The sequence below is a fragment of the Rissa tridactyla genome, chromosome 4 (assembly GCF_028500815.1).
Source record: "Rissa tridactyla isolate bRisTri1 chromosome 4, bRisTri1.patW.cur.20221130, whole genome shotgun sequence".
NCBI lineage: Eukaryota > Metazoa > Chordata > Aves > Charadriiformes > Laridae > Rissa > Rissa tridactyla.
This window is the reverse complement of record NC_071469.1, coordinates 84,448,132-84,468,560: the sequence shown is the minus strand read 5'-3', so window position 1 is coordinate 84,468,560 and position 20,429 is coordinate 84,448,132. Positions and strand designations below refer to the sequence as shown.

General features: G+C 41.1%; 1 protein-coding gene across 1 annotated transcript in view; it reads right to left on the bottom strand.

The window, feature by feature from the left end:
• CMTM4 (CKLF like MARVEL transmembrane domain containing 4) overlaps window positions 1–20,429 on the bottom strand; it is a 39,297-nt gene extending 18,868 nt beyond the window's left edge. The window contains exons 1-2 of the mRNA XM_054199397.1: window positions 19,952–20,429; window positions 426–602 (exon numbers count right to left, since the gene is read on the bottom strand). Coding sequence (XP_054055372.1) covers window positions 426–602; window positions 19,952–20,137 — 363 coding nt within the window. The 5' untranslated portion in view covers window positions 20,138–20,429. The remainder of the gene's footprint in view (window positions 1–425; window positions 603–19,951) is intronic.

Below are 20,429 nucleotides of genomic sequence, written 5' to 3'. Positions count from 1 at the left end.
TACATGATGACTGTATTAATCTGTGTAAGAAAATACATGTAGCACGGCTGTCCTAATATAAAAAACAGCTTAAGAGAGAACGAGCTACTGTAAATACAGCATCTGTCAAAGTTAAATAACTACAGGCTGCTTTTTTATCCACTTCATCCACAAACAGTAATTGCTGGCATTAGGAGGAATTTTTTCCTTCCAAAGGGAATCTACCAGAAGACAATTTTAGTTCTATTTAATGTAGTTTAATCTTGCTACATTTCAAAGCTCATTCTGCTGTTAGTATTCAAAGTAAATACAAGTATAATGTATACTCAGCACAGAAAACACTCATACACAATCTTAAACAGAAAGTAGAAAGTAGAGTTCAAAGATAAAACTTTAGAGCAGATTTGCTGCTATTTTAAACAGAATTAGGATTTGTATGAACTTACAGTAAGATTCCAGTTGATCTGCGGTATTCTTGTGTGAAGATTTAGACTGAACATAAGCAACAGAACTCCAGTAACCACCAATGCACTGCAGCTCACAAACTCGAAGAAATAAAGGCCTTCGCAAGGGGAGCATTCCATGATGGTCTCTATGCAGATGAATGCAATCAGTGCCAAAACCTAGGAAGAAAAACAAGTGGAAAAAATATAAATAGATTTCCACATTTTGAAAATAGCCACAAGTATTCCTGAAATTTCCATTGGGAACATGATCAGTTTACACTCAGGAATGTGTGATTTTAGTTTATAACAGGGCACTGTCTGAAGAGCAAAAACAAAGGCAAATTAATGCAAGACTTTCTGGATATCTCCTGTTTAACAAAGTATATTTTAGCAAAATTACAAAGAGCCTAACATGAAAATGACTGAGACACTCAGAAAGGCGTGAAACCCCTTCAGGCCATTGGCTTAATATGTAAATGGCACCTCAAGCATTTTATTTCATTTTTCACCCATGACATGCTATTCCAAAACTTGAAGATGCAATGCATTTGTCTATTGGGCCAACCTCAAGCTCCATTATATAGTACTAATACAGTGTGATTGTGAAAGACATTTCAATAAAGCTATTATTTAAAATTTACTACCAACTTGAGTTCTACATCAGTTCAAAATACAAAATATTCAGGATCTCTAGCAGCCTCCAAAAATGCCTGCCTTTTTCATGTTTTGTTTTGTGTTTGTTTGTTTTTTTGTTTTTGTTGTGTTTTTTTTTTTTTACCATCAATATGCTATATTTCATGTAAAAACACATTTTATCATTCCTTTCTGCAATACAAGAGTTCAATTTACTATTTAGGAGAAAACAGTAAAAGTCACTATACTTAAAAACATCTGCCCAAAGACAAAACTAAAATATGTAAAAACCATACACCAATATTAGCTACCACTCATAGCTACCATTATATACCACTAATTAGCTACCACATACTACACAACTTAAGCCTATGTTTCAAACAGATACCTCTTTAAATATAACTGGTAAAAGAAAGACAGTTGCATGCACAGTTTTGTTTTGTTGTTGTTTGTTTTTAGGGGGGGGGGGGGGGGGGGGAGTTTGTTGGTTTGGGTTTTTTTTAGTTTTCCATGGCAAGCAAGGAAGGCCTTAAGAGTGTTTTGCTTTGGTTTTCAAGACAACAACCCACCCACCCACTTACATTTTTCAGAAAGAATTCACTTTTTTGCTCTGCTGCAAAATTCTAATGAGACCGTAGTCAGTCACTTCAATTTAAGGATGAAGAACTCAGGGAGATAGCCTCCTCAGAGCTAAATACTCCATAATTTGAAGGTTTTCACACAAACAAAATGTAAGTTTAAAAGACTTACAGAAGCCACAATACAAATCAGTTTCTGATAAATCCTTCTTTGACAACTTCAATAATGTTTTGCAGATATACTTTTTTACAGCATTTTTTATGATTCATCCATTAATCTCTCCTTGCCTCCTACAGCAAAACCAGCAGAATGAAGAAAAAGGATTTTGAAAGTTACCATTTTTGTCGCTAACATCAGCTGTCATTCTAAGTAAAGGACAATTCCCCACAGGCTTTGTTTGCCAAATTCTTCAGAATACAGTAGATAATGTACGTTTAAAAATGGATTAAGACAAAGCAAAACCTTTTTAATCAAAAAACTCACACATGGGTAGAAAGTCTCTCACCGTTTACTTAGCACACTCTCTTTTAAGAGACCACATGCCATACTAATTTTTGCCAGCTAATAGAGCAGGCCAATTCACATCAAACAAATTCTGAATGGATACCCAGTGACTAAACACTTAACTTCAGATTTTATCCTTGACACTGAATAGCTTTGGAAAAAAAGAAAGAAAGAATATGCAGTGAAATGGAACAGTCAGAAAACCAGAATCAAAGTCAATCTATAATTTCAGCAATGACAAATAAAAAAATTTCTGCCCAGAACACAGCTTCATTTTACAGCACCAGGATGCAATGAAGTCCACCTTTTCTGGGAACACAAACCTCATAACTGAAGATGACACTGAATACAACTTAAAAAAAAAAAGAAGTAGAAATCTGAAAAAAATAAGTTGTTTCAAGTGGGATCAATATCAAGTATTAATGCTATATGTCAGGCTGGCAAAATTTTAACTTTTATAAGTTCCAATATAATGAAGTCTCCATTACTCTTGACACTATTTTTGATATATTATGACAGTTCTGAAATTTTTATTCTTTTCAAAGAAAAGGCTTTGCAATATTCTCTAGAAATACTGTAGTACAAGCCCAAACAACAGTAGCTCCCATCTTCTACAAATATGAACAGCTCTGAATTGTGCCACCAACGTTAGGCTGAAGGAGCCAAAAACTCCGCACACCAATCCTTACACTGGGCCATGGCTACCTGGCATACAGAGTCACAGTTGTTTTGCTGATAAAAATCTCACACTGGCTCTTCTCCACACCAGACAGCATTGCTTCTTCAAGGCTGACATACCCATCTTAGCAGTCAGAGCTCAGAAAACATTAAAGAGTTTCTTGCATACAGGATTAGAAATAAATTATGTACCGAAGAGGCACTTGAAGCAATGAACTCTAATCATCACGTGCTACTTATATACTCCCAAGCTCAGAATTAATAATTAATAAACTTCAGAGCAATTATATCTTAAGATTTCATTTTATCCTGAAGAAATTACAGAAGATGTTTATCTGTAATACACCCTCGTAAGAAAAAAATTGTTAGTTGTGTACACTTAGGTTTGACTTAACCCAAAGCATCTTAAATGCAAGCAGAGATGAAGCTGTGCCATGTTTTAAGGAGCATGCAGCAGCTGCAGTGTACAGTGGCCTGGGCTGTGGCAGCCCACATCTATCGATAGGTTTATCAGAAAGGTTAGGAGCAAACCTCAATCACTTCAGCTTAGGATAGAGATTGTGGCCACAAAGCAGAGGCTGTGTTTTGGAAACATGCACAAAAACTGACTGTTAACAGAAGTATTACCGGGATTGGGACACCTGAACACTTGTTGGTTGGCAGGGGGGGACAGGGGAAGGAGAACATTCCCCATGCACACAATTTATTTGTAACACTTTTGTACTTCAAGTAAGATTCCAACTAAATGTGTTACTTTTTTTGTTGCAATAAAAATATATTTAACCCTCCTCAAAGATTATTCATCCTACCAGTGCTACAGATAATGCTTTCCTATTAACTGCCTATTATTTGTCTCACAACAAATGCTATGACAAAAATAAAATCCAAATTAATCACCACATCAGAAAAAGCTATACTCCCACAGAAACTCCCCTTTTCATAACCACAATACAAATCTCAGTCTTTAATAAGAAATATTTTCTCTTTGAAACATCAGGGTAATCTTGTCCTCCTACACATTTACAGACTTGCCAGAAGCACCCTTCTAATTAACTACAAATAATGTGAATCTTCTATAAAAAACACACTAGTGCTGTTTTCACTGGCCATTCCACTCAGAGATGAACCTAATTTTGTTTCTAATTAAAAAAGTTAACTCCTCTGAACACATGAAATGAAAGTGAAATACATTACGGAATCAAACCCACGACTTCAACAGCTACATTACTTAAGTGTTGTGTGAACACTGCAAGATGAGCCAAAGCAGCTTGCCAAAGACCATGCTTCACCCAGTGATCAAGTTCATTTAAGAAAAAAGATGTGTTAACATTGTAAGTAAAATGCTTCCTTTTCTCTGCATTTTTAAATGTATGAAATGGATAATTTATGAGACAGGCTAAATAAATTAGGTAGTGAATTAGCACAGTTTTGCCACCCCCAATATGAGCTGGTTGACACGGCCATAGCACCAAGTGAAGTGATCCTAAGCATGACCCCTGAGCATCCCACCACCAGCTGCAGCCAGATCAGGGGTCAGTCTGGGTCTCAGCCACCCCAGCGTATTTTCTGAGAGACTTCAGTGCAGGTTTAGTACTAATCATTTTCTCCCGTTCTCTCACAGAGCTCTGTAACTACAATGAAAGTATCTTTTCTAACCTACGTTTATCTCCATTGCTTGCCTAGCACCATCACCGCCTACTGCTCCAGCTAATCTACATGCAGCTCACAGCCTACCAAGGCTCAAAGACCTCAACAGTCCCTTCTCCAGAGCTTCCTACACTCCTCCCCTCTGCTACTAAACACATCCAAGATAAAACTGCTGCCTTGCCTTAATGTGTTAGCTATACACATGCTCTCTTGGGAAGCGGGAGGAAGGAAGGACAAAGAGCCTCCCACCCCACCAGGAAGCCCATGCTCCATCCAGACACGATCTGAGGACGCAGGGACTTGCTGCCCCAGGTGAGGGACTGCAGCACAAAGCTGCAGCGGAGAAAAACCCGTGCTTCCAGCTGCTAAAGCTTTGCTCTTCATTTGTAATACAAGTCACCAACACCATCTCGGAAAACCAGGAGACAGGATCTACCTAGGCCTGCCTCTGCCTCCCACAACTGCAGTTACAGGACTGGCTAGGAAAAAAAAAAAACCACAACCAAAAAAAACCGCAAACCAACCCCACACTCCAGCACTGTATCCAAGCACAGGTCTCAGCCATTTGTCCACTGCTGGAGGTGACCCTTACTTTCACTTCACACCTCTTCTCATAGTTCAGGGTGAAGAGTGTTGACAAGGGGTTTTTCCACAAGCAGGAGTTTCAAGGTTGGTTTAGTGAGGAAAAATGAGAAGTTGAGTGTGGTTGGAGATATCCTCTTACACAAACTACTACTGTCTCCCACAAATGACACAGCTACAGCTTTCTCGGGCACAGTCAATTGAGAAAGTTTCCTCTGATGGATGAAACAAACCTTTTCAGCTGTTTCTCTCTGCACTGAGCACTTCAGGGAGTTTTCTATTCCAACCTAATTCCTCCAATGCTCTAACATTTGTATAACTCTTTTTTAACAGTTGCTTTTGGTTTCCCTTCTACTTCCACTTGTCTTGAAATACATACAGTAGATATTGCGTTGAGATGCGACTCGCTATGTAAGTCACCATGGAAACATCTGCGTGCTCTACTGGATGCTCAGGCCCGTGCGGAGGCATCCCTAGGCTACCTGCAATACCACCTTTTTCTTGAAGAAGGGAGATGCGAGAGTCTGTTCAACAAAGCAGGATCAAGAATGAGCTTCAGAGAGAGAAGGTCTGGGTCTGCCCAGGCTTGTGGCAAATGTGTGCGAGACAGGTCTACCTCTGCAACAGAGCAAGCCTCCCCCTGCCCTCCATCCTTCATCTCCCACCAACACATAACACAAAGGCAGAAGGAGAAAATCTCCAAGAGCAAGACTGAGTATGAGATGTATTTCCCAATAATTATTTTTTTGTGCTTTTTGCCTCAAATAAGCTGGCAAATTGTTATCCATTGTTCTTGTGTGGGACACTCAGGACTGCTCAGATAGCTGATGTACAGCACAAGGCTATCATACTTCTGTCAAAAGACACCGGACCCCCCCCCACACACACATAAAGGCTCTATTCAGAGCCATGCAGCCCCTCACTGGAAAGGATGAAGCGACCACAATTTTGGACCATTTAATTCCTAAAAGAAAGCCTCTATACTGGGATCCAATATCCTTTAATTTAGCCACATTAGCCTCCTACCATTTTTGTATTCATCTCAACTTTCCTGTAAATTCCCCTGGAGAAGAGCCCTTAATGAAGAAATCATCTGCCTTAGGGCTATGCAAATGGCTTGTATTTACATCACTTTCTTGGCAACATGGGCACGTCAGACATAACACACTGTATTTTCCCAAAATGGAGAAAATGTGCTACGACAGGCACTGATGCTGAAAGAGAGCTTTTAGGAGGTTGCTAATGGTATATTTTTCCTGTCAGAACACGTTGTGTTTTATTTTTGAAGAAAATAATCAAACAACTTTGCACTAAAAATAAAAAAAGACATCTCTGCAATGAAAACAAAGTAAAAAATGAGTTTTCCTGTTTATCTAAAACCATACCACAGAAAGCCTTATTGTGTGGTTAAATGACATAATTACGCATGATTTCCAAAAAACCACAAAATGGTCAGCATTTTTTCTGCCTGAAAAATACCCACAGAATTTTAGTAAGAATGTCACACTACCAGGACATTTTTACATCCAGACTGTTTAAATTAATGGTACAGCACAATACATATGCACAAAATAGAGAAGAAATAAATTGCTTTTACACCACTTAAAGTATCTGAAGACATTAAACTTTCTTGAATTAAAATGGAGATTTATTGTTCTCATTTACTTGGCCCAGCAGTCCCAACTTAATGTATGAAACCAAGTGGGTCTCATTCCTTGCAAAGCACATGCACTTCCCACATCTAAAACAGCTGGCACAGATATGAATATTTGGGATCATATGGCTTAAACGCAGTCCTGCTTCTCCAGCAGGAAACCATCTTTTACCCTAAGCAGAAGAATGACTGATTTCCCGCCTGTTCCTAGTCTAGGACTTCAGTTCCTTAAGACTAGAAGAAATGTGTTATTAACTCTGGTAATGGGACTGCAAGGAGCCTTAAATCACAAATGACTATTGAACTTCTCTTACGAGATAGAAAACTTAGGAAACTGACGCTTACCGGAGAGGGAAGCTTAAGAAGCACCAGTGATTCAGCACCCTGGATAAACTAAATGGCGCTCTTATGGCACAAACTACAACACTGAACAAATCCAGAGAAACTCAACCAGACCTCCGAATTCGACTCGGATTTGATTTTGGTGGTGATGACAGAAATAATAGCAGAATATTTAGATTTCAGATCTTCATTGCACCTTTAGGGTTTTACATGAGGCTGCCATCCTTAAGTTTTCATTATTTCTTATGTCACTTTTGGATACAACATGGCAAGACTTCAACACATTAAATACTGTGGAATCTTTATTAAATCAGCTGATTGTTTGCCACCTCCAGCAGTTTTCTATAATCCTTGAAAGATTCAGCTACTGCTGACTTCCCTTTCTCAACTTAGGCAAAAGACCAATTCTAAATACAGAACACATTTCTGAGGCCAGAAAGATTTTGATGGCATAGTATGAGAAAGGGTCATATTTAAGAACGACACTCAAAGTTAACAATAGAACGTTAGTTGTTTTGAAACATTAAGTATATCCGAACTAACATTTATTCTAAAAAAAATAAAATAATTAACTGGACTATGGTGAACAGAAGAGATTCTCAACTGGCTAAAATAGAAATGCGTCAAGTTTTAAAAGTGAAATTACTCATAGAATCTAGAGTGAAAAAAGCTGCAGACATGAAGCAGGAATTTATTTACCACTAACTATGCATTAATACAGTGTTTTGCTTATCACTTGGACACACCTATTCAACAAACACTCTTATCTGCTAGATAAATGCAAAACCAAGTCCAAAACCAAATGGTACTTTACAATATGGAAATATTTTATGTTTTGGTGTTGGTTTTGTTTTTTAAAGAAAAAAACATAGTTCTTTCTGTTACTGCTAAATAATTTAAGATTTTTTCATGTTACATTTCTATTGTCCCTGAAGTAAATCCATTTTAGCATTCAAAGTACTAATTGAATGTGCTTCACGTTAAACTCAAAGAGGAGGCACCTCATGGCCCTGCGCTCAAGCCCCGTCGTTGTCTCACCCGCTGTTACGTTGGCACCTGTAAAGAGTTGCTCATCCCCACTCCACCTGCCTTTGCAGACCTGACACCAAGTTTGTCTTATTTACTTGCACCCAAACGAAACACAACCATCTTCCTAACAAAACAAACAAACCAAAAAACCAACAAACAAAGAAACCACTCTGATTTAGGTGTATTTCAGCTTTTATCCAACCAAGCAGGTGACCAAAAGAACCACTGACCAGAATCTGAAGCCAAGCCACGTGGCGAGGAGGTATTTGTTTTAGGCACATTACATTTTCTTACAGAAAAAGGAACGTACCATGCCACCTAACCCATAAACAAAAGCCCATCAACAGTTTTGCAGCAACCCCATCCTATAGGAACATTCACTTGGAGATCATACCAAGAGCCATGCTTTAAACAAAGGCAAACAAAACATGCAAAACACAAACAGTTTCTCCCACTGATTTCTTTCCACCAGAACCTGTGCCTCCAGTCCCCAGAACCAATTCATCTGTCTCATAATTCAAAATATTTTCATGAGCAACAGGTCCTGCAAGACAATAACAAACAAAACCCCAACATACCGTGTTTTACATTTCTAACTTTCCCATTTATATGCTGTATTAATCACTTAATTCTTATGCAATCCAGTGAAATGAACAACTCATAAATGGAATCTGTATCTATAGTACACTGAATTGTGCCGATGGCTTTAGTGAGTAGACATAAATAGTAAGTTATATGAGGTAGGGTCCCCCCCCCTTTTCATTATTTCCTGATATTTGAAGCTTAATTTTCCCATTCATTGCCTCATACTCATTTTGACAGACATGTGCAAGTACAGCTTTTTATAGCCATCTCTCTAATTTCCAAACATCACAAGCGAGTCTCTCTATCGATACTGCCTGGTGCGAGGGTCAGCAGGTTCCTCGGGGGAGCTGTAAACCACACAGGTCAGGAAGAAAAATCCCCCTCGGCAACCCTTGGCACAGCCACAGGGCAAAGGCAGTTCTGGCAGACCAACCACTGCAATACCTTCACACTGGACTTCACAACAGCGCTCCGGAGTGCTGGTAAAAACCATAATTAAATCACACACAGAACAGAAAATCGGAAATTCTTAAACAGTAAAACTACTCAACTAAGTTTCTCCAAGTCTGATTTTATCACAATTTGACTTGCATTTGCATACCATGTTCCTGCACATGCTAGGTAAAATTATGTCAGAAAAATATCTCACATTTCTTCAGTGCTGCACTAAATGTAATTTTATATACATGGAGCCCTCTGCATCTTCCTCAGCCGCTGACAGCTGCACATAGTGGGGGCAGAAGGGTGGGAGAATAAAATATTTTTCATTAGTCCCACTTACTGCTAGTTATACTCCTGACAGCTTTACTACGATAGTAACACAGAGTAAAAATGACTACAGGAAATAAAATGGGGAGAAAACCGTGTAGCTTAACAGCTGAGTTCAAGAAAGTTTAGTAACCCTCACCTTCAGTCACCAAGGCAGGGAAAGATACAACTTAGCCTCCTTAAAAAAGCATTGGTAATTCTTGTTTTAAAGACTAATTTAATAGTGTCACTAAAAGTCACTAGTGTTGTATCAGCGTTTATTAGTGTGTTAATAACAACTGTGCAGGATGCTCAAGAGAGCAGGTCCAGCAGAGGTACCTCTGAGTACATTGTCCAACTTCCTATCCCCAGTCTTCCAGCAAGGGTACAGTATCCTCTTCAGTCCATTTCCTAGTATTTTCTATCAAGTCAAGCTGTAAGAACTCATAACTTATCATATCTTTGCTATTTAAACAAAATGGATAAATACAGTTACCCTATTTTTGTCTCCAGCCTGCACCCACATGTTCTGTATGGTATGTACACACACATGCTTTCTGCTGGGACACAGCAAGTTACTGAGACTCTGTTGGTATGATTTTTAAATAAAGTAAAAGAAAATTGGCTATTGCTTCACTTATGAGAATTCTCTATTTAGCTCTTAAAAAAAAAAGAAAAATCAACACTTTTGACCTGGGTTTGTGTCCCCATTCACGGTCATAGGGCAACCTGCACTCGAAACCTGGCTGTCACAACAATATTAAAACACAGTACTGTAAATCTGTAACAAACAGTAGGAAAAAATGGTTGGTTTTAAGAAGTAAAGGTGTACTTGTAAAATTTGTCAAGCATTTGATCTGCGCAGCCTCCTGTTTAACTAGTCTGTTAGGCTACTTTAAAAAGTGAAAGTTCTATTTTAACACTATCAGAATCGGTCTGTATCCTTTAAAGCCTCATTTAATCCCAATTATGAGTAAACATCAAACATCCCACAAATACTAAAACAAGAAAGGAATTTTAATGAGAAGACAGTCAAGAACTTAAAGCAGTCCTAAGGAATCCATGAAAATTTTTTGGGGTTGTTTTTGTTTAAAGGAAATGGTGTAAATTGTCCTCGCAATCCCAACGTTCCCAAGATTGCAATCTGAAGGCCCCCGTAGATGCCATGCCTTAAAAGGCAAAAAGAGTCTAGACATACTGGTAAAACAGAACATTAAAAAAATAGATGTAGGCCAGAACATTAAAGAGCGCTGCCAGCTGTACTGGGGAATGCATGAAACCTTCAAGCCTGTCTTGCTGTTTAGACTGTCTCAGAAGCATTATACAGTAGTAACTCATCCAAAATAGAAAAAAGCCCACAAACTTTCATTGCATAACTGCAGATCCACCTACTCCCGATTTTATAACGCAAGAACAGATCTGCCCAAAGACTGCAAACGAACTTAGCACACTGCAAACACAGGACTATAAAATGTTGTTAACAACACATAAGCCCTGAGACTCTGGCAACAAATGCCTTTGTCTTCTTGGTCACCATTCTTACTGTCCTGCCACCAGGAACTAAACTTAGCAAACATCCCAAAGACTTCGAACGCTATCCTATAGTTCTGCAAGAGCCCTTTTTCCACAATACTTTACAAATGTTACTACGTGATAATCATAAAAAAATCATCATATAAAATTAAAAGATCCCAATGTTTAATAAAAGGTTTCACCTACATTAGATAAAAAGTTTCTAAGCATTAAATGCAACAATTAGTTTCTTTTAGAAGAGTACATGCTCAAACAACTAATTAATTTATTCACAACATTCAAGTGGCAGTATCAGTTCCTAGCATAAAAATAATTTAAGTTACTGAAGATTATTAAAGACTTGTAGAAGTGAAGTATTTCATAATATTCATGGCTGTGCTTGTTGCTTTCTTGCATGAATATTTCAGTTTAAAATGTACAAAATTACTAATATGGAAACACGTGTAGTTGATTCGTAAAATAATTTTGCAAAAAATTGCCAGAACTATTATGAATAGTGCTGTATCACTGGCAGATTTACAGCATTCGAAAATAACAATGTTTAGCTTAAGTGAAAGTTACAGCAGAAGTACCACCATATGCAACTCCAGATCTAAGCACAGGACAGATTTCTACATACCAGGCACATGGTTGCTGTGCTTTTAAGCTGTGCTGTAGTGAAGGGAACTCCAGGAACAATTTCAGCTCACTTGCAAGCTGAACACTTTGTGAACCTACATACAAGCTAGAGAAAATTGAAAGAAGCATCTTGAACAAGACATTATTCAAGCATCAACACCCGAGTATCAAGTTACATACTAAAAAAAGTTTAACTACAGACAGTGCTGAAGATACTTGTTTGGGTAAAAATGCATCATATTCTTCTACAAGCTAAGGCATTAAATACCAGAGCCTTAATTACAATTCATTAAATACAACAGTCAGAAGTGTGATACTCAAGAGTTCTAGTTCCCAGTCTAATTTGCACACAGTGAGATAAAAACATTAAGAATTACTTGGCTTACCTGAAACCACATTTCAGGCACTATGCAGTTCTGGGAACATACTGCAGCGTGAGTACAGATTTCATCCTGGACATCTACTAAATAAAACACCGCTTAAGACCCATCATTGTAAAGACTTCATGACTTGATTCATGCTGTTGTGTACTGCATGAGCTTCTCAGCGCGGGCAGGTGCTACACCATCTCCAAGAGCTGCCTGCCCATAGTCAGTCATGGTTTTGACCCATCTGTCCCCTACTCACATTCTTCCACTTATTCTACATCAGGTTGGTATTATCCAGCTTTTGCCTTCCTCCTTCCATATTCTGAAGAGTTGATGGTACAAATTCCAGAGAAAACTACATATTACTTCCATGTTTTGAAAGCAACGGACTACACAAGTCATCTCATTTGAAAAAAAAAAAAAAAACAAACACAACCCGCCAGGATGTATTTTTTTTAGTCCAGCTCTAATTCAGAAGTAGCAACTACTACCACTACGGAGTAAAAGCAGTTGATCCACTGTTAAAGTGTCTATTCATTGTGCACCTAGTCCTCTTTGTATACAAAATTTCAGTACAAAATTATTTGTTGAGGTCTAGAAGCAAGGCAGGTATTTCCAAAATGCAATTCTGAGCACAGGATAACTACTATCAAAAAGAATGCAAGTAGATTTGCTAAAGTGATGCATTAACTCATATCAGAAATAAGAGATTCCTCCTATACTGGTTATGTTACAAGAAAAACATCACCTCTTAAATTTCTAGTCCTTCTCCTTGTCTTCTTATCTCAAGATAATTAAATCACTAGGGAGGCTCATCAACAAAAGACATTATCAGAAAGATTAAAAGAAAAGGCAGGTTTCCAAATAATAATCTCATTAGAACTACATTTCCTACTGTAGCATCTACAATTACTATAGTGTATCTACTACTATTACATTGGTTCATAATGGGAGGGAAAAAAAAATAGAGCATACTTATGGCAGAGATTATAGAAATTTCTTCTGAAAGCAGAATTTAAAGCTATCCACCATCTTAGAGGGAAATTTATAAGAGGAATTTGGAGTTTACTGACAGTAGGACACCAGCCCCTAGCCCTGGAGAGACACCAAGGAAGAGACCAAAACCCATCAACTTTTCTGTGGTAAGGCAACCAGTCTTTTCTTTAGTTGCATGCAGAAACAATAAAAAGCAAAGCTAAACAGAGTTATCTCATCATTCTTCCTCCTATGATAAATGTCAGTATAAAAATACCATCGCACAGCAATGTGGACCTTTAAAAAGAAATCTTTCCAAAGAGACATTGAAGAGACATGGTTTAACCTAAAGAGGATTTCTAAGCATATTTGTGTACTACAAATTTGATCCTTTTAATATGATAATGTAACAGTCGTCGTCCAAATGCCAAAGATCACCAGTATCCACTGTCCTACTTAACATCTTCTGAACAAGCAGCTACAAATACCACTGAGAATCAAAGCTCAATATACAACACGCAAAATCACAGCGATTTCTTACATAAACGCACATTTATTATTTGGAAATTATAAAAGAAGGAAGATGCAGTTAACCACAGAATGAATATAAATTACCAATGCAATCCCAGGACGTAACAGGAGAGGCATCTCCACCGAAGGCTTGCAGAGTGCCATGTGATAGGCACTGGTAAGGTTACCTACTGCTCAGGTCGTGCCTACTGAGAAACCATTACCCCAGTCGTGGTGGCGTGAGGAAGGGCTCTCAGGCAGTCCCAAGACCAGAGAGCCCAGGTCCAAAACAACTCTGCCCTGCTTTGTGCAGCAAGATGAAGCTGAGCACGGAGAGCTGTTCCCAAGTGCACCAAGGAGCCATTACGGAAGGTGGCAATGTTAACACAAGAACAAATGGCTACAAATTTGCCAGGATTAAGTTCACACCAGAAATGATGAAGGCTTCTATACTTCCGAAGTGCAGAACAAATGAACAAAAGCTAACATTAAAGTGAAACTATCACTTATGGAGAGCACGGTTAGGTACAGGGCTGCCTGTGACACCGCAGCTGCCTTAGGAGGCTCAGATGTCTCCTGCAGTGCTGCGCTTCTCACCGAGACCTGACCACCACAGAGTGACCTTACCATGCAATAAATATGACAGAGAATGTCATCTACTGACCTCTGTCAGGTATGTCTAATTGTCTGCAGCTTAGTTAACAACCTGTTTACATAAAACCAAACTTCATAATAACTAATGTGAAAGAAATCTCATTTTACTCACATTGCATTCAGTGTCTAACTGGTAACTTCTGCGATGTTCAGAATGAGAACTGCCTGCAAAGCACCCAGCTCCCCGCTCTAACCACCCATAAAAAGAAGAGATAAGGAATCAGGCTGCGACACAGTACTGCAGAGAGATCCAGGGAGCAAAGGAGCAGGGAAAAGTTAGACACACTGTAAGATGCGGCACACAGGACTGGGGCAGAAGGCTGGGGACTCCATCTACTCCTCCCCTCCAGAAGCCATCAGAACAAGAAGCTGAGCTGAAGGCATAAGGCAGCAGTGATAATTAAATATTAGATTACTGAACACCTCAATATTTCTCTAACAGATTCTAATAGTTAGCAATTAGCTCCCTCCTTGAAAGATAAATGTTTTACTCCAATTTTTTAGTTAATTAACAATGAAAATTCACAACAGTCTTATTACTCATGTTGGCATGTATTACAGGCTTTTTGAATTTTGTTTTGTTCATCGCAACAGATCCTGATAGCAAAGAATTTTACTGTAGTCCTGGCCTTAACCAATTTCTGGATCTGGAAATGTATAATGACAGTAAGCCACAAAACAACTTTTTCCAATGTTCAGCTACTCCCCACCAATGAAGATGGAACTTTTTATTCTGAAAATTGTGAACATATGAACTGCTATTCCCACCAGATTTCATTTAGCTCAAAATCTTGCCTCCACTCATAGGCCACAGCACATGCTATAGAGAACAAGACAAGAGCAAGCATGCAGCGATACTTCCCAGTGCACTCATCAGCAACTCGTAGCTCAGAGACCTCCCAAGCAGAAGTATTATCTTCTTTAAAAGGAGTCTCTGATGGATTTTTGTAGCATTTGGAACAGACAGATGAGGAAAAGAAAGTCTAGGGCTGTCCGAGCCACAAAGGCCATCACTAACCACCTCAAATGCCATCCTCTTTTAAACTAGCATGTGATAAAGGTCTTCTGACACTTGCTACTTCCATCAGAAGGTTGCTCTGATCTTACCGCTCCAGCTAAACCATTCCCAACCACTGGCAACATCACAAGCACTGGCCAGGCACAACTTTTCACATCAACTTCCACAGCTGTTAAAGGTAATATATTGTTACTTTAAACCTGTGAAAACCTGGCAGGATCCAGGTGAGAACCAACGAGGCTCCCAACAGGGTCCTGCCTGGTTTCCTCACAACTCACCTGGTCGCCTGGTGAGCAGCCTACCCAGAGCTACAGTTCTCAAAGAAACTAAGTAGCAGACAACAGGCAGTCACCATGGTAGTAAGATCCTTGAAGGTGCAGAATTATTACCATCAAGAAAAAATAATAATGCATTTAGAAAAGCTAAAGAGAAAAATAAAGCGGGGGGGGGGGGAGCAGGCAATCTCATCTAAAGTGAAACGATTTCCAGCAAAGAGGTGGTACCTGCTAACCAGCCCACCTCTTTTGGATGGCAGCAATGATTTCTCACAAAGTAAACACCTTTCTTCAGCAAGCACGCTCAGAAAAGGAGCAACTCTCCTTCAGAAATTCAAGGGAATAGGAAGGAACTACTGAAATGAAACAAGCCATTTGAGGATGTCCACAGGAAAGTTTTCCAGGGATATCTATTTGATTATTGTACGATAATCTCCATGGGAAGTATTAAAGCTCCCAAAAGCTTGAGAAACATTAAACCATGCCAGAGAGCAATGAAAATAAACTCTGAAGAGCTTTTCTGCTCTGGTCTCCAAGGAGAGATATCTAATCTCTCTCATCTGCCGTATGGCAAGGTACTGCTCCATCTAAATGCTGGAAAGTCAGCTGAGACAATTTCCACCTAGATTTCAACTTCCCTACAGGAAAAACATTTCTTTGGTTAGTACACAACTGTACTGGCTTCTCCCTGACTTCCATTTCAAGTTCAAACCCTCATTTAAAAAAAAAAAAAAGAAAAAGGAAAAGGAAAAAGGGCACAGAAACAAACACGAGAGCTTTGTACTACTTTAAGTCTTCCCCCACATTTCACTTCCCTTCCAGCCTGCCTGAGGACACCCCATCGGGTGTCTGAGTCCCTCCATAACCCTGAACGCTCCTCTCCTGACGTGGTCCAGCACTCACCACCTTCCTTCGAGCTCCTTCTGTGAGAGTGGCTTACAGCTCCAGCCCCACCTACAGCAGATGTTTCCGCACAGATCCAAACACACACAACTATTTGAACAGAGCAGTAAGAGACAGGCAAGAGAGCTACTTTCCTAAAAGCTCACCTACCTAACAATAAAACTTTCAAAAAGAGGAAAATCGGTTCAACACTAAGCTGTTCCACATGGGTCCTTTTTATTACTTCCTTGCTATTCTTCATATTGAATATTACTGGCCATTAGCAGGCAGCCGTATGTACTACGTAACTGTTCGACTTCGCCTTGGATATTAATAAGAAGCCCTAAATAGTAAAATACAGGTTTCTTAGTTTGCATAACCAATTTAAAATCAACAAAGAAACACAATGCTATTCAGCCTTTTCTGGGAGTCAAGGGAAAGTAAGCCAAAACAAGACTCAGAAACAAGCTGCACAATGCTATACAAGGATCATTATCATAACCCATTATGTCAGTGCCCCTTTAGAGGACACTTTAGGGCATTTTTCTCTTGAAATATTAATAAATATGAATTAAAATTATTCTTCCCTCTAGCAGCACTTAAATTACTACATATGCCTAAAATGTCATACTGCTTTCCATCTTCTAACAACTCCTGTAACAGTATTTTAAATCAATAAAGACAAATCTACAACAAAATAAGAGAGCCCTACAACCATCTATTTTCAGTCACTTGGTTTGTTTTTTTTTTTCCTCCCCATTCCCTGTTCCTTTTGCTTTTATAATAATAATTAAAAAAAAAAAATCGGCATTTGGAAGAAGAGCCATTTAAGCCATAATGGCCAACAGTTATCTTTCATATACAGCACTAGGAACTAATTTGCAGGAAGTCCTTCAACTGCAGATTAGAACAAACAGCAATGCTTGTCTTGAGCTGATACTTTTGTCTGCCAATCATATATGTATTTTAAGACAAATCCTGATGCCAAATGAAGCACATGCACTGTAATCTTTCCTGTAGCATTCTTTTTCTAGACTATATTTAGAGACCTTTTTTCTTAACTAATATTTGTCTTTTTCTTTTCAAGTTTTCTTGGGTGCAATAAAGGGAGTTTCCTGTTTTTAAGAGCTAGAATCCTACACTACGGACCTTGATACATTTTAGCTCCTACAGTATTTTTGTAAAGGTATTATTATACATTATAATTAAAATAATTACACTTGGCAAATAAGCAAATTAAGTGGAATGTGTTCTCTCTTCTCTTTCTTTTCCTAAACTGCTCAGTTTTCCATCGATTTGCAAATTTAGTCTGTTCTACCAGTCATTACCATGAATTAGATAGAGCTTCTTTTGAGTACAATTCTGCAGAAACTAAGCGTGTCAAGATGGTACACAGGCTCCCACCCTATACTAGCTAATTTCATCTCTTGTAAACTTCTGACCCACCGAATTCACACACTCCATAGGAGCCAATGCACAGCATCTCAGCTCACTCTTATTGAAAAGGCACGAAACATCGCTCAGTTCCCCTGCAGATACTAATCTGCACAAACACACCTTCCTAACGATGTACTGGAATTAATGACGTCTTTGTTCAACAGACAAGAAAACTCCTGTACCTGTAACTCCAGCACAGGGTGGTTTTCCCCCCATCTTTCTTTACAAGACTTCAAAAATTAAGAGGTGCACGCCATGTAACTTTGGAACTTGTTCCAAGCAAACCAGAGTTTCATAATAAAGAATTCACTTACTCATGATCAGTAATCACTCAATTTAATTACAAGCTTTTAACGTGACTTGCCACAGTTACTAGTGTATTACAGAAAGGATCGGCAGTAGCAAGAGAAACAAAAATCCCGAGGGCAGATTATTTCACTGTATTAGGAAGCACCACCCCAGGATTTCTACCACACGGACCGTTTTTAACAGCTCAAAGACAGGTAGATGTTGCGCAGTGATGACAGATTCTTTGGCTTGAGTCCTGAAAACACATAATGCAAATACAACTATTCATTAAACTACTCGGGTAACACACTCATTGCTACCACTTGCAGACCACAGACTCTGTCCTAGACCAAGATGAGAAGAAAACAAATCACACTTTCAAATCCTGGATTTTACTGGGTATTCATAAAAAGTGATCATAGATTCATCACCACAGTCCTCTATAAGCTTGTGTCACTGTTGAGTCTAGGCTATTTTGGATGTATTTTACATGAAACCTGTATGTGCAAGCTTTGTCTTGTACTAACCAGCAGTGGTTTTAAGTGCTGAAGTCGTATAAATATGAAATGCTAAAGTGTTCCTGCCATCACAGTCCTCAAAGAACTCACCCATTTTGAGGGAAAACAATCTGTAACACCCAGTAAGAAAGTACTTAAAAATTTATTTCAAGCTTACCACCATGTTCATAAATACTTATTTTAAAATATCCTGAAAAACACATTTACTGATTTAAAAAAATACTAGTACCAAAGTGACCTTGAAAGTGGATCACACAAAGACAAACATCAGCATCATCAACAGAAAAACTAACAGAACACTTAGGGTGCTACTACACATTTAGCTGCTATGGTGCTCTAAGCCTTGCATGGACTGTTTAGCTGTTCAAGGTACATGAACAAACACAGCTCACGTTTTATTTCAGGATGGAAAAAAGTGGGTTTGGGGGTTTGTTTTTCTCTGGGTTTCTTTTCTTTTACTCTGCACACTTAAGAGAACTTCAGCCTGTTACAGGCAGGCCCGTAAGCAAATACTGTGCAGGCACCCACTAAGGACAGCCCAGGCCTGAGCTCCTCACCTGGACACCTCAGGTGCTTCCAACAGCGTCTGGCTCTCACAGAGGGACACCGGACCAGGACACATGCCTCGCCTCACAGCTGGAACCATGGTGTCCCCCCCCCCCCCCATGGCGTGGCTCTCCCCGAGGGACACAGGACCAGGACACACACCTCACCTCACGGCTGGGCACACGGTGGTTGCCCCCATGGCGTGGCTCTCCCCGAGGGACAGAGGATCAGGACACACGGTGGTTGCCCCCAGGGCCCGGACACAGGCACACTTCACCCCACGGCCGGCACACGGCTGCCCGCGCCGCTAGGCGCCTCACGGCCTCCCCGGGTCAGGCCCGGCGCCTGTCTCCAGCCGCGGCCACACGGCTCTCCCAGGCCTCTCCGCGGTAAGCCCAACAAACCGAACGAACATTTAATACTTAAACTGAAGTATTTTTATGTACTCAGAAGCTGCCGTTCTTTTTTTTTAAACCTATACAAGGCCCGCAGAGGTGGGGTTTTTTAACGCCCCAGCGCTCCGCGGGCGCGGGCAGAACCTGGCGCGCACGCCGAGGTAAATCTTTCACCGAAGTCAAGCGGCACAGCCCCTACAAATCCCGCCGTAATGGAGGCCGGGCCGGGCACACCACCTGAGCTCCGGACACCCGAAACCCGCCGTCGGGGAGCTACGGGCCGGGCCGGGGCTGACAGAAGCCCCACCGCCGCGGCGGTGACCGCTCTCCTCGGCGCCGGGTGACACGGCGCTCCCGGCCGCCTGAAATGGAGGACGGTTGGGCGGCCGCCAGGCGCCCCGCCCGCAGGTACGCACCTCGCCGCCGGGCCTCCCCGCTCCCCGCCGCGGGGGAAGGAGCCCGCCGGGGGCTGGGGAGGGAAAGGGGGTGGGTCTCTCCCGCGGGGCCGCTCCCCGCCGGCGGTACCTACCACCTCTGCCAGCTTGATCCTGCCGAAGGTGCCCCGCAGGTAGTCCAGGTCGCAGCGGAGGCCGCCCAGCCCGCGGCGCTGGCTGACGGGCTCGGTGGTGGGCTGGTAGGGGCTGCTGGCCCCCGAGATCATGGAGGTGCTGGACGCCTCGCCGTCGAAGCCCTCCAGGTCATCGCCGTTCCTCATGGCGCCGGTGGCTGCGGAGGAGCTTCGGCCGCGGAGCTCCGGCCCGAGCCGCGCCGCGCTCACCTAGCGGAGCGCCGGCGGCATGGCTGCCCCGGTCCCGCCTCAGGCGGGGCGGCGCGGGGAGGGCAGCATGCCGCGGGGCGGTGCGCAGGAGAAGGCGGCGGCGGAGGGACCGCCCGGGCCGGCCTGTGCCTGGGACGGGACCGCCGGGCCGCCCTCAGCCCCTCGGTGGCGCGGGCAGCCCGCCGCTCGCTCCTGGCAGGCCGGCTGGGCTCCCACCGGCGATGCCGCC